This window comes from Coenobita brevimanus, chromosome 81 (assembly GCF_032717465.1).
Source record: "Coenobita brevimanus isolate Jiangsu-jjx chromosome 81, ASM3271746v2, whole genome shotgun sequence".
Classification (NCBI taxonomy): Eukaryota; Metazoa; Arthropoda; class Malacostraca; order Decapoda; family Coenobitidae; genus Coenobita; species Coenobita brevimanus.
Window position 1 is genome coordinate 15,266,188 of NC_137034.1, and position 13,843 is coordinate 15,280,030.

The 13,843-nt window shown below is 48.2% G+C and overlaps 1 protein-coding gene across 1 annotated transcript in view; it reads left to right on the forward strand.

Annotated features, from left to right (window-relative positions):
* Window positions 1-994, forward strand: part of LOC145409495 (uncharacterized) — a 91,992-nt gene extending 90,998 nt beyond the window's left edge. Inside the window, exon 4 of the mRNA XM_080279886.1 lies at window positions 215-994. Coding sequence (XP_080136012.1) covers window positions 215-994 — 780 coding nt within the window. The remainder of the gene's footprint in view (window positions 1-214) is intronic.
* Window positions 995-13,843: the final 12,849 nt, after the last annotated feature.

Genomic DNA, 13,843 nt, shown 5'->3' on the forward strand with positions numbered 1-13,843 from the left:
AACTCACAAGTAATATGGTTCTGGGGATGACTTTTACAATCCTAGAAGTTGTCCCGACCATAAGAGTGTTACTACCGACAGTCATTACAAAGCTGAATGAAGAAGTCTGGCGTGACCTGGACTTACCGTGAGCATTAAAGTCAATCATTAACAGGGTTAAAACTTTCATTTCTGTGTATCATTTGTTCAAACAGCTTAAATTTTCTTCCCCCAGGTGCTGCTGACAACGGTGGTGGTGGGTGTGAGCGCTGACTCCATCAGCTATAGTTCAGCAGAGGAGGGCTTCTCCAGTGGTGGTGGCTTCTTCAGATCAGGAGGCTCTAGTTTCTTGGGCTCATTTGACTCCAGTTTCTCATCTGGATTTTCTGGTGGTTCTGGGTTCTCTGGTGGGTATGGTGGTGGTGGTGGTGTTGGTGGCGTGTGTGGTGGTGGACAGGTGCGACACATTGATGGGTCCTGCGTGACACCTCAGGTAACCCGGAACCTGTACGTGTACCGTGCTCCGCCTGTGTCACCTAGTGTGGGACCCCTACCATACGTGCCACCACCCCGTCTGGAACACAACATCGTATTCATCCATACACCAGAAAACTTGTTCAACCAGGAGCCACTGGTAGTGCCGCCGCCACATCAGAAGAATGTAGTGTACGTGCTTAGCAAGCGGCCACAACAAGACCAACAGGTGGTGCACGTACCTGCACCAGAGCAGCAGGCACCAGAGATCTACTTTGTCAGCTATGCTAATGGTGAGAATCCACTGCTACCCAGCGGTGTTGACCTGCAGTCTGCCCTCAGCCAGGCATCCCAGGGCAGTGGTGAGCTGGTGGGTGATGGCGGCCACACTGGCAGCGGCGGCAGTGGCTTCAACGATGGTGGTGGTTTCGGCATCAATGGTGGCGTCATCGGTGATGGTTTCGGCTCTGGTGGTGGCTACATCTTAGGCGGTGGGGGTGGTGGCTCTAGTGGTCCCTCCAGCCTGTATACCACACCTTAAGACGTCCCCCCCCTCCCCCGCTCTCCTGCCATCCTTCGCAACACCTTCATCTCATGCTAACTTCCCCTACCCACCCCCAACTTAGCAATCTACCTCCATGCATTACTGAGGATGAGAGAGGTTTGATAAGTATTCCTATGTATAAAATAAACATTTTGCAATAATATTTCTTTGTTTTCCACATTCTCTGATGTAAACCTGGGAAACTGCAACTTGAAACCATAATTTTTAAAAATGGAAGAAACCCATATACCTCTATACATTTGCAAAAAAATCACTTAATAATACGTGATTCACAGATATGCTGATATCCACAGGGAAAAAAGAAACAAAAAATATCCCGAATGCTCTGGTATCTTCATATCTTCATGGGAGCTCACCCATGAAGATGTGAATACTCATACATGCATGCATGGGGTTTCCTTTTCTTCCCCATGGATATCAGCATCTCTCCTCTCTCTCTCTCTCTCTCTCTCTCTCTCTCTCTCTCTCTGTATTACTGTATCATTTATAAAAGCTCCAAGATGTTTGCATTCGTCCACTTTGGCCACTTAATGGCAACTCTCCATGCTGCTTCATCACTGGCAGCTCCCCTATTGTATTCCTTATTGCTGAAGTGATACTCTATGACCTCATCCAGCTATTTTTTTGGTCGGCCTATTGCAACCATACCCATGACGTTCACACCAAACTGTGAACTGTCATCCTTTCCCCCTCTCAGCATGCCAAAACTATCTCAATCTACCCCTCTTCATCATAACACTATTACATTCAAGTTCCACCCGTCCTCTTAACTCTTTCATCACAATCCTAGCCCTCCCCCCCAAGGCTTCGCATTGAAGGACGCACTAAACATCCGTCTAATCTTGTAATATCTGTATGTTTGAGCCTACGAATATACTCTTTCATTACTCCCCAGGTATCATGACCATACAGCTTTAGGCCTACACTCCTATCACATGCCGCATACAAGGATCTCTCAGCACGGAGTGGGAATCTTCTCAATGATAGGAGAGGCAACAACTCCCAGAACTTCCTCGAACCACTCCTTAGCCTAGCCACAGAGCTTGATCTAGCCCTGTGTGTGTATATATATATATATATATATATATATATATATATATATAAATATATATATATATAAATATGAATATGTAAATATATATATATATATATATATATGTAAATAAATATATAAGTATATATATAAATAAATATATATATATATATATATATATATATATATATATATATATATATATATATATATATATATATATATATATATATATATATATATATATATATATATATATATATATATATATGACGGAACCCATACAGACGATCAGAAAGAAGGTTGTGATCGGAAAGATGCTTTAGAATTATTCTATTAAGAATAGACTCAAAAACTTTTGAGATACAGGATGTTAAAGCAATTGGACGATAGTTAGAGGGTTGGGAATGGTCACCCTTCTTTGGGACCTGCTGAATGAGAGCAAACTTCCAGCAAGAAGGAAAGGTACAAGTTGACAGACAAAGGCGAAAGAGTTTGCCTAGGCAGGGTATAAGCACAGAAGCACAGTTCTTGAGAACAACAGGAGGGACTCCATCAGGCCCATATGGCTTATTGGTGCTGAGGCCAGCAATGGCAGAAAATACATCAGCTGAAGAAATTTTAATGTTAGCCATGAGGAAGTCAGAGGGGGGAAGTGAGGGAGGAACAGCACCGGAATCGTCTAAGGTGGAATTGGAGGAGAAAGTCTGAGTGAAGAGATCTGCTTTATCAGTAGAAGAAATAGCTACAGAGCCATCGGAGTAGAAAAGAGGAGGGAAGGATGATGAGGTAAAGTTGTTAGAAAGGTTTTTGGCAAGGTGCCAGAAGGAGCGAGAAGAGTTCGAGTTAGAGAGTTGAGAGCATTATGTACGGATGAAATTATTTTTAGCAGAGCGAAGAACAGACTTAGCACGATTCCAGGCAGAAATGTATAAAAGATGTGATTCAGGGGTGGGTTGGCTCCGGTACCTTTTATAGGGGCTCTTCTTGTTGCGGACAGCATTAGAACAAGCGTGATTAAACCAAGGCTTTCGTGCATTAGTCAAAGGGTATGAGAAAGGAATGTATGCTTCCATGCCCGAGAGAATAATCTCCATAATGCGCAAGGCACACCCAGATGGCTCCCGGCCATGGAAGCAATAATCATTCCAGGGAAAATCTAAGAAGTACTGCCTGAGGGCCTCCCAGTCCGCAGCTCCAAAGTGCCAGAGACGAGTTTTTTTGGAGGGTCCGCAGGCCGCACCGGAGCGATAGGACAGGTTAAGGTGATAAGGTTGTGATCGGAGGAGCCCAACGGAGAGAAAAGATTAACAGTGTAAGCAGAAGGATTACTGTAGTTGTAAGGAAGAGATCAAGTATGTTGGAGCTCTCTCCAAGGCGGTCAGGGATACTGGATACATATATATATATATATATATATATATATATATATATATATATATAAATATATATCGTCAAATGGATAATGTGAATTACCTTGGGTAAAACGAAAAATTACGGGGCAAATCGAATCAAAAGCTCTGGGAGGCTTATTTTTTATTGAATTTTTAAGAACTGCCTTTCATTTTGTTCTTTTTTTAATGTACTGTCATTTGCAATCATTGTTTTGTCCATGATGATGAAAGTATACAAGCCAGATTGATTTCAAGTTTCTTTATGAACTTCAGGTTTTTTAACCTGTAGCTGCTAAGGTTTCCTGAGAAAAGGACAATACAAGTTGCAAGACAGCCAACTAATGAATGAACAAGGTAGGTATAAATAACGTTTTGGATACGAATAATTTATTATCAGTGAAGTATTTGACAAAATATTACGATTTAATTACTTCGGGGTAATGCGAATAATCATACGGGGCAATGTGAATCACCCATATGAGGCTATACTTTATGCCTTTTTATGCCTTCTCACATTGGTTTTTGGCTAATATGGCTTTTCTTTCTCTTCTACGATGGTCAGGACATACAAAAGGAAGTCGGTTGACTCCCGATAATATTCTAAAGAGGCGATTGCCCAGGCCCTTGTCGACATCACCAATGGATTACTGCAGCGACAGGCTGCTCGTCACTATGGCATTCCCCAGGCCACGCTAAGACGCCGTTACCTGGGGCTTGTCAAATCCCCTAGCAAAGCAGGACGTAAGACAGCACTTCTCCGAAATGAAGAGTTCGCGTTGGGCAGGAACTTGGCAGTACTGGGTGATTTTGGCTTTGCGTGTGACTCGCGAGAGCTAAGATATTTCATTAAGTTCTTCCTCGGCAGCCATTTCTGAAAGACTGATCATGTCCGGGAAAATCGCCGACTGGGTGCAGGTTTTTTTGAAGAGGCACTCTAAACTCCTGCCATCTCTAATGTGCCAGTATATATCGAGGAAGCGGGCAGCAGTATCTTAGGCAGTTGTCTCAGAGTACTTCAACAGCCTTGAGAAGACATTAGAAGGTGTTCCACCTTCCAACATCAATAATAATGATGAGATGAACATTACAGACGACCCACAAGGGAAATTGCATCTCTTCCACAGATCGGTGATTCACTTTGCCCCAGAACATGTATGTTTCACCTATTGTTACATTTCTCTTTACAACTCATTTAATTATGTTTTGATTTGGATAAAAAATGGCACAAATGTAGTTTAACCCGCCCCATCCCGGCCACTTTTTGACCACTGGTAGCCCCCAATCCCGGGCAATTTTCGACCTTTTTTTTTTTTGCTAAAACTTTCGCTTTTGGTGAGAAACATCGAAAATTCATAGAGAAATCGCTCACCTGAGGTTTAAAATACTCATTACAGGTAGGAGAGCCTCCTTACCTTACTGGGTTTTCTATCAGGCTGGCACCAAAGAAAACGAGTTCTATGGGAGGATAACTATTTCACACCACTCATAAACAGTATTTATTTATTTACTGTTACGAATTTATATGTAGTACAAGAGTATATTGGTTTTCAAGCAGTAATATAGGCATTATAAGCATTGTTTCACTCACTAATACCTGACCTTTTTTTGCCACATTACCTGATCATCATTTCTAACTGTTTCTTCCTCTAATGCTATGTAAAGTTTGTCCTCCACATTGTCATTGATTGGGGAATCACTCTGGCCCTGAATTTCGTACCGTGGCATGACATGGCTATACTGGCCAGGTCACTGATAACAGGTGAATTGCTGAGAAAAGGGCATGCAGGGGGGGGGAGGAGGTCATGCTGGGTAAGGCATTGTCTCTGCCTGGCATCTTGTTGAGGAAGGTGTCCCGTGTATACGTACCAAAAATGACTCGCGAAAATTGAAAATTGTGGAAATTATGAATCTTGCAATTGCAGGACGTTGAAGTACGTCCTCGGGATTAGCTGTGACAAAACGTGAGGACGTGGAAGTACGTCCTCGGGACGGCGCGGGTTAAATTTCAAAGTTTAAAACGGTACTAAATAAAGCAACTGAATTGTCCTATGATTTTCATTACAAACCTCTATGTATAAAAAAGGGTAGAAATTTGATTCACATTGCCCCGTTTGATGGTATATATATATATATATATATATATATATATATATATATATAAACAAACTGGTCACTCTCTCACTCAGCTCCATCTCAGGCTCTATCTCAAGATCCACTTCCGTCTCTGCCAAGAAGAACACTGATTACCAGGGAGAGAACGCTCAATGCCGTCTCTTTTGGATGACATCTCTCCTTCCGCAAACTCAGATTGGTGGGTGAAGTTTGGCTCATATCAACACCACAAACCTCCTTACATCTCGGCCTTGGTCGTCTAGTTCTCCAGGAGGCTTTCAAACAGGTAAGAGAGGGAAGCGAAGGAATAGGGGAATCAGATGTGGGTGGAAGGGTGGTAAGATGGGTGGAGGGAGTGGGTATAGGAGAGCAGGAACATGTAATCCTGTCTGGGGCAGAGATTTTGGGACTCTCTGGGCATCGGCTGGGTAGGGGGCATGTTTTAGGGCCAGGAAAATCTAGTCTTGGACTGCATGGGTATTGGCAAGATGAGAAAATGGCAAGACTAGAATCTGTAGCTTCGACAGAGGGAAGGTCAGACAGGCATGATTCTTCGACTGTAGAAAAAGGATTGCTGGTGAAGTTGAATCGTGCTTAGGTTGTGAAGGTGTCTAAGACGTGACATGAATCTGGGATTGGGAGAGAATGCATGTTTATGAGATTGGGTTGTGAGGAACTACACAAGTCCGGGGCAGTCGGAGAATGTATGTTTGTGAGGTAGGATGATGGGGAAGGGCAAAGTTTTGGGGTTGTGGCAGAGTGAGCATTTGTGGGGTTGAATCGTGTTTGGAGTGGAATGGAATTTAGTAGGGTGGTGAGAGTAGAAGTGTCTCGGATTGTGTCTGGGTCTGGTGGAGTGGGATGGGGAAGATAAGAGTGTGGCCTGGAGTGAAAAATATGAGGTTCGGAAGAGGACAGGAGGAAAGACGCCTGATGGGGGACTTATATGTAATTCAGAGTGTCCTAGTCGATTGAGGGATATATCCAGTGACGTGAGGTAATAGTTCAGTCTGAGGAACAGCCTGGTCTGCCTCAGGCTCACATGATCACACAGAACACATAAGCACAAGGGGTCTCTGCTGAGCACTGTGGTAGGAGGGTGGGCTACTATGGTGGTGGTAGGATCCTTGGTACTATTACCATTCTGGCAGTTACCCCCGCGGCAGCACAATGGGCCTCTGCCCAGCACTGTGGCAGCAGGGTGGGTTATGGTGGTGGAGGTGGTAGAATCCTTCGCACTATTACCATGCTGGCAGGTCTTCCCTGGCAGGTGGAGTGATATGGAGCTTTAGGTTCCTGCGAGGGACATGTGGGTACTGAGGCAAACATTAATGGTCACTCCGATACTCATACCCTCATCTATTATCTTATGAACCTTCAAGCATCATACATGTCAAGCTTCCATTGATTATCAAGACTTTCCTCTGCACTTTGAGCGATTAAGGTTTCCTTTTCTACTGCCATTTAAACAGTGAACTTACTTGTACTCTTAGTCAGTATCTATGAACTAATCGGCAACAGAGAAAGACTCATACCGGTAATTAATGCTTGCTTTAAAATGTTGCAAAAAAGGTAAAAGGTTGCTTCTCTGTTTCCACTTCATAATGGGTTACAAAGAGGTACTGAGGAGGCAAATATCTGAATTTTTTTTCTAGTATCTTTCCCTCGGGGGGTTACAAAGACTGGTACAGACACAGTTACAGTTTCACACACCGTCAATGTGACCTAAAGTCTTGGGGCACCAGTCATAGGAGGTCCCTCACACTGGGATCTGAAAGAAAGATATATCATGTTAATAATTACAGTGTCACACATAGGGTAGTCGATATATATCGCTCCTCTTACACTCCCCCGGGCGATTTCTCATGTGCTGCGGGAACGGCGCAGTCAGAGATATTAATGTCCACTCAGCATCGTTTATTCATTTTCCACTGCCACAGTCGCGCCCACACCAGTATACTGAGACATCCCTTCAGCATATTAGATCATAAGGTACCGCCACACGAGGTTCTAGAGTAGTGCTATTTACGAACGACCCTGGATTTCACGTGTGTACACAGACAAATAATCTCCTACCGACCTTCCCTGCTTCTCCTTCACTTCACAGCCTGCCTTCCTTCGATCCTTCTTTCCTTCCTTCCTACATTCTTTCTTTCATTCTTTCCTTCCTTCTTTCTTTCTTTCTTTCCTTCTTTCTTTTCTTCCTTCCTTCCTTCTTTCTTTCCATTATTAACCTATTGATTCCGATGGCATAGTTTTAATGTTATTCTTGGTACCTCCAGATGATTTATATCATATTACGAAAACCCTCTATTACTGGGAGGATTAATGTAGCTGATATCTAATTCGAAAAAGTCTCACCCAGATAAAGTCGACACGAGGATGTAGGTAAAATTAAATAAAAAACATCACTAGATTGAAGGTGTTAAATAATATAGAAAACATTATCCAACAAGGCCCATCAGGACAGTCATACCTCTAACATTTTCACATCCACTCAGATCCAGACATGACAATTCAGATCCATTTTCAGTCACGTTCAGCTCCAAACAGGTTAATTCAGAGCCTTAACGTCCAGTCCGACTCAGATATATCAGTTTATGTTTAGTCAATTCAGATTAGCACTACACACAGAGGGAGGACGGAACGGAATGTTATTTGGTGGACAAAGTGGGGTGGGAGGGGGAAAGGAGGGGGAAGTATACTCGATTAAGATTGTGGTGGTGGTGTTGGTGGTGATAGGGGATGTTAATGTTGGTGGGGGTAGCAGGGAGGGAAAGTATACATAATTAAGATGGTGGTGGTGGTGGTGGTGGTGGTGGTGGAGCAGGGTGGGGCAGTATACCTGGTAAGATGGTTGTGATGGTGGTCGTGGGGCAGGGAGGGGCAGTATACTTGGTTAAGATGGTGGTCGTGGTGGTGGTGGTGGGGCAGGGAGGGGCTGTATACTTGGTTATGATGGTGATGGTGGTTGGGCAGGGAGGGACAGTATATTTGGTTAAGATGGTGGTGTTGGTGGTGGTGGGGCAGGGAGGGGCAGTATATTTGATTAAGATGATGGTGATGTTGGTGCTGGTGGTGGGGCAGGGAGGGGCAGTATACTTGGTTAAGATGGTGGTGGTAGTGGTGGTGGGGCAGAGAGGGGCAGTATACTTGGTTAAGAGGGTGGTGGTGGGGCAGGAAGGAGCAGTATACTTGGTTAAGAGGGTGGTGGTGGGGCAGGGAGGGGCAGTATACTTGGTTAAGATGATGGTGGTGGTGGTTGTGGGGCAGGAAGGGGAAGTATACTTGGTTAAGATGGTGGTGATGGTGGTGGTGGGGCAGGGACGGGCAGTATACTTGGTTAAGATGGTGGTGGTGGTGAGGCAGGGAGGGGCTGTATATTTGGTAAAGATAGTGGTGGTGGTTGTGGTGGTGGCGGGGCAGGGAGGGGCATTATATTAGGTTAAGATGGTGGTGATGGTGGTGGTGGTGGGGCAGGAAGCGGCAGTATACTTGTTTAAGATGGTGGTGGTGGTGGTGGTGGTGGTGGGGCAGGGAGGGGCAGTATACTTGGTTATGATGGTGATGGTGGTTGGGCAGGGAGGGACAGTATACTTGGTTAAGATGGTGGTGGTGGGGCAGGGAGGGGCAGTATATTTGATTAAGATGATGGTGATGTTGGTGGTGGTGGTGGGGCAGGGAGGGGCAGTATACTTGGTTAAGATGGTGGTGGTAGTGGTGGTGGGGCAGGGAGGGGCAGTATACTTGGTTAAGATGGTGGTGGTGGGGCAGGAAGGAGGAGTATACTTGGTTAAGATGGTGGTGGTGGTGGTGGTGGTAGTGGTGGTGGTGGTGGGGCAGGGAGGGGCAGTATACTTGGTTAAGATGACGGTGGTGGTGGTGGTGATGGTAGTGGTGGTGGGGCAGGGAGGGGCAGTATACTTGGTTAAGATGATGGTGATAGTGGTGGTGGGGCAAGGAGGGGCAGTATACTTTGTTAAGATGGTGGTGGTGGTGGTGGTGGGGCAGGGAGGGGCAGTATACTTGGTTAAGGTGGTGGTGGTGATGGTGGTGGTGGTGGGGCAGGGAGGGGCAGTATACTTTGTTAAGATGGTGGTGGTGGTGGTGGTGGGGCAGGGAGGGGCAGTATACTTGGTTTAGGTGGTGGTGGGGGGGCAGGGAGGGGCAGTATACTTGGTTAAGATGATGATGGTGGTGGTGGTGGGGCAGGGAGGGGCAGTATACTTGGTTAAGATGATGGTGGTGGTGTTTTGGGGGCAGGGAGGGGCAGTATACTTGGTTAAGATGGTGGTGGTGGTGGTGGTAGTGGTGGTGGTGGTGGGGCAGGGAGGGGCAGTATACTTGGTTAAGATGATGGTGGTGGTGGTGGGGGGGGGCAGAAAGAGGCAGTATACTTGGTTAAGATGGTGGTGGTGGTGGTGGTGGGGCAGGAAGGAGCAGTATACTTGGTTAAGATGGTGGTGGTGGTGGGGGTAGTGGTGGTGGTGGTGGGGCAGGGAGCGGCAGTATACTTGGTTAAGATGGTGGTGGTGGTGGTGGGGCAGGGAGGGGCAGTATACTTGGTTAAGATGTTGGTGGTGGTGGTGGTGGGGCAGGGAGGGGCAGTATACTTGGTTAAGATGGTGGTGGTGGTGGGGGTAGTGGTGGTGGTGGTGGGGCAGGGAGCGGCAGTATACTTGGTTAAGATGGTGGTGGTGGTGGTGGTGGTGGGGTAGGGAGGGGCAGTATACTTGGTTAAGATGTTAGTGGTGGTGGTGGTGGGGCAGGGAGGGGCAGTATAGTTGGTTAAGATGGTGGTGGTGGGGGGGGGCAGGGAGAGGCAATATACTTGGTTAAGATAGTGGTGATGGGGCAGGGAGGGGCAGTATACTTGGTTAAGATGGTGGTGGGGCAGGGAGGGGCAGTATACTTGGTTAAGATGGTGGTGGTGGTGGTGATAGTGGTGGTGGCGGTGGGGCAGGGAGCGGCAGTATACTTGGTTAAGATGATGGTGGTGGTGTTGGTGGGGCTGGGAGGGGCAGCATACTTGGTTAAGATGGTGGTAGTGGTGGTGGTGGTGGGGCAGGGAGGGGCAGTATACTTGGTTAAGATAATGGTGGTGTTGGTGGTAGGGCAGGGAGGGGCAGTATACTTTGTTAAGTTGGTGGTGGTGGTGGTGGTGGGGCAGGGAGGGGCAGTTTACTTGGTTAAGATGGTGGTGGTGGTGGGGCAGGGAGGGACAGTATACTTGGTTAAGATGGTGGTGGTGGTGGTGGTGGTGGGGCAGGGAGGGGCAGTATCCTTGGTTAAGATGGTGGTGGTGGTGGTGGTGGTGGGGCAGGGAGGGGCAGTATACTTGGTTATGATGGTGATGGTGGTTGGGCAGGGAGGGACAGTATACTTGGTTAAGTTGGTGGTGGTGGTGGTGGTGGGGCAGGGAGGGGCAGTATACTTGGTTAAGATGGTGGTGGTGGGGCAGGAAGGAGCAGTATACTTGGTTAAGATGGTGGTGGTGGGGCAGGGAGGGGTAGTATACTTGGTTAAGATGGTGGTGGTGGTGAGGTAGGGAGGGGCTGTATATTTGGTTAAGATGGTGGTGGTGGTTGTGGTGGTGGCGGGGCAGGGAGGGGCATTATACTTGGTTAAGATGGTGGTGATGGTGGTGGTGGTGGGGCAGGAAGGGGCAGTATACTTGGTTAAGATGGTGGTGGTGGTGGTGGTGGTGGTGGTAGTGGTGGTGGTGGTGGTGGTGGTGGGGCAGGGAGGGGCAGTATACTTGGTTATGATGGTGATGGTGGTTGGGCAGGGAGGGACAGTATACTTGGTTAAGATGGTGGTGGTGGGGCAGGGAGGGGCAGTATATTTGATTAAGATGATGGTGATGTTGTTGGTGGTGATGGGGCAGGGAGGGGCAGTATACTTGGTTAAGATAGTGGTGGTAGTGGTGGTGGGGCAGGGAGGGGCAGTATACTTGGTTAAGATGGTGGTGGAGGGGCAGGAAGGAGCAGTATACTTAGTTAAGATGGTGGTGGTGGTGGTGGTAGTGGTGGTGGTGGTGGGGCAGGGAGGGGCAGTATACTTGGTTAAGATGGCGGTGGTGGTGGTGGTGATGGTAGTGGTGGTGGGGCAGGGAGGGGCAGTATACTTGGTTAAGATGATGGTGGTAGTGGTGGTGGGGCAAGGAGGGGCAGTATACTTTGTTAAGATGGTGGTGGTGGTGGTGGTGGGGCAGGGAGGGGCAGTATACTTGGTTAAGATGGTGGTGGTGGTGGTGGTGGGGCAGGGAGGGGCAGTATACTTGGTTATGATGGTGATGGTGGTTGGGCAGGGAGGGACAGTATACTTGGTTAAGATGGTGGTGGTGGTGGTGGTGGGGCAGGGAGGGGCAGTATACATTGTTAAGATTGTGGTGGTGGGGCAGGAAGGAGCAGTATACTTGGTTAAGATGGTGGTAGTGGGGCAGGGAGGGGTAGTATACTTGGTTAAGATGGTGGTGGTGGTGAGGTAGGGAGGGGCTGTATATTTGGTTAAGATGGTGGTGGTGGTTGTGGTGGTGGCGGGGCAGGGAGGGGCATTATACTTGGTTAAGTTGGTGGTGATGGTGGTGGTGGTGGGGCAGGAAGGGGCAGTATACTTGGTTAAGATGGTGGTGGTGGTGGTGGTGGTGGTGGTAGTGGTGGTGGTGGTGGTGGTGGGGCAGGGAGGGGCAGTATACTTGGTTATGATGGTGATGGTGGTTGGGCAGGGAGGGACAGTATACTTGATTAAGATGGTGGTGGTGGGGCAGGGAGGGGCAGTATATTTGATTAAGATGATGGTGATGTTGGTGGTGGTGATGGGGCAGGGAGGGGCAGTATACTTGGTTAAGATTGTGGTGGTAGTGGTGGTGGGGCAGGGAGGGGCAGTATACTTGGTTAAGATGGTGGTGGTGGGGCAGGAAGGAGCAGTATACTTGGTTAAGATGGTGGTGGTGGTGGTGGTGATGGTAGTGGTGGTGGGGCAGGGAGGGGCAGTATACTTGGTTAAGATGATGATGGTAGTGGTGGTGGGGCAAGGAGGGGCAGTATACTTTGTTAAGATGGTGGTGGTGGTGGTGGGGGGGCAGGGAGGGGCAGTATACTTGGTTAAGGTGGTGGTGGTGATGGTGGTGGTGGTGGGGCAGGGAGGGGCAGTATACTTTGTTAAGATGGTGGTGGTGGTGGTGGTGGGGCAGGGAGGGGCAGTATACTTGGTTTAGGTGGTGGTGGTGGGGCAGGGAGGGGCAGTATACTTGGTTAAGATGATGATGGTGGTGGTGGTGGGGCAGGGAGGGGCAGTATACTTGGTTAAGATGATGGTGGTGGTGTTTTGGGGGCAGGGAGGGACAGTCTACTTGGTTAAGATGGTGGTGGTGGTGGTGGTAGTGGTGGTGGTGGTGGGGCAGGGAGGGGCAGTATACTTGGTTAAGATGATGGTGGTGGTGGGGGGGGCGGGGCAGAAAGAGGCAGTATACTTGGTTAAGATGGTGGTGGTGGTGGTTGTGGGGCAGGAAGGAGCAGTATACTTGGTTAAGATGGTGGTGGTGGTGGTGGTAGTGGTGGTGGTGGTGGGGCAGGGAGGGGCAGTATACTTGGTTAAGATGGTGGTGGTGGTGGGGCAGGGAGGGGCAGTATACTTGGTTAAGATGATGGTGGTGGTGGTGGTGGGGCAGGGAGGGGCAGTATACTTGGTTAAGATGATGGTGGTAGTGGTGGTGGGGCAGGGAGGGGCAGTATTCTTTGTTAAGATGGTGGTGGTGGTGGTGGTGGGGCAGGGAGGGGCAGTATACTTGGTTAAGGTGGTGGTGGTGATGGTGGTGGTGGTGGGGCAGGGAGGGGCAGTATACTTTTTTAAGATGGTGGTGGTGGTGGTGGTGGGGCAGGGAGGGGCAGTATACTTGGTTTAGGTGGTGGTGGTGGGGCAGGTAGGGGCAGTATACTTGGTTAAGATGATGATGGTGGTGGTGGTGGGGCAGGGAGGGGCAGTATACTTGGTTAAGATGATGGTGGTGTTTTTTTTGGGGCAGGGAGGGACAGTATACTTGGTTAAGATGGTGGTGGTGGTGGTGGTGGTAGTGGTGGTGGTGGTGGGGCAGGGAGGGGCAGTATACTTGGTTAAGATGATGGTGGTGGTGAGGGGGGGGCGGAAAGAGGCAGTATACTTGGTTAAGATGGTGGTGGTGGTGGTGGTGGGGCAGGAAGGAGCAGTATACTTGGTTAAGATGGTGGTGGTGGTGGTGGTAGTGGTGATGGTGGTGGTGGGGCAGGGAGGGGCAGTATACTTGGT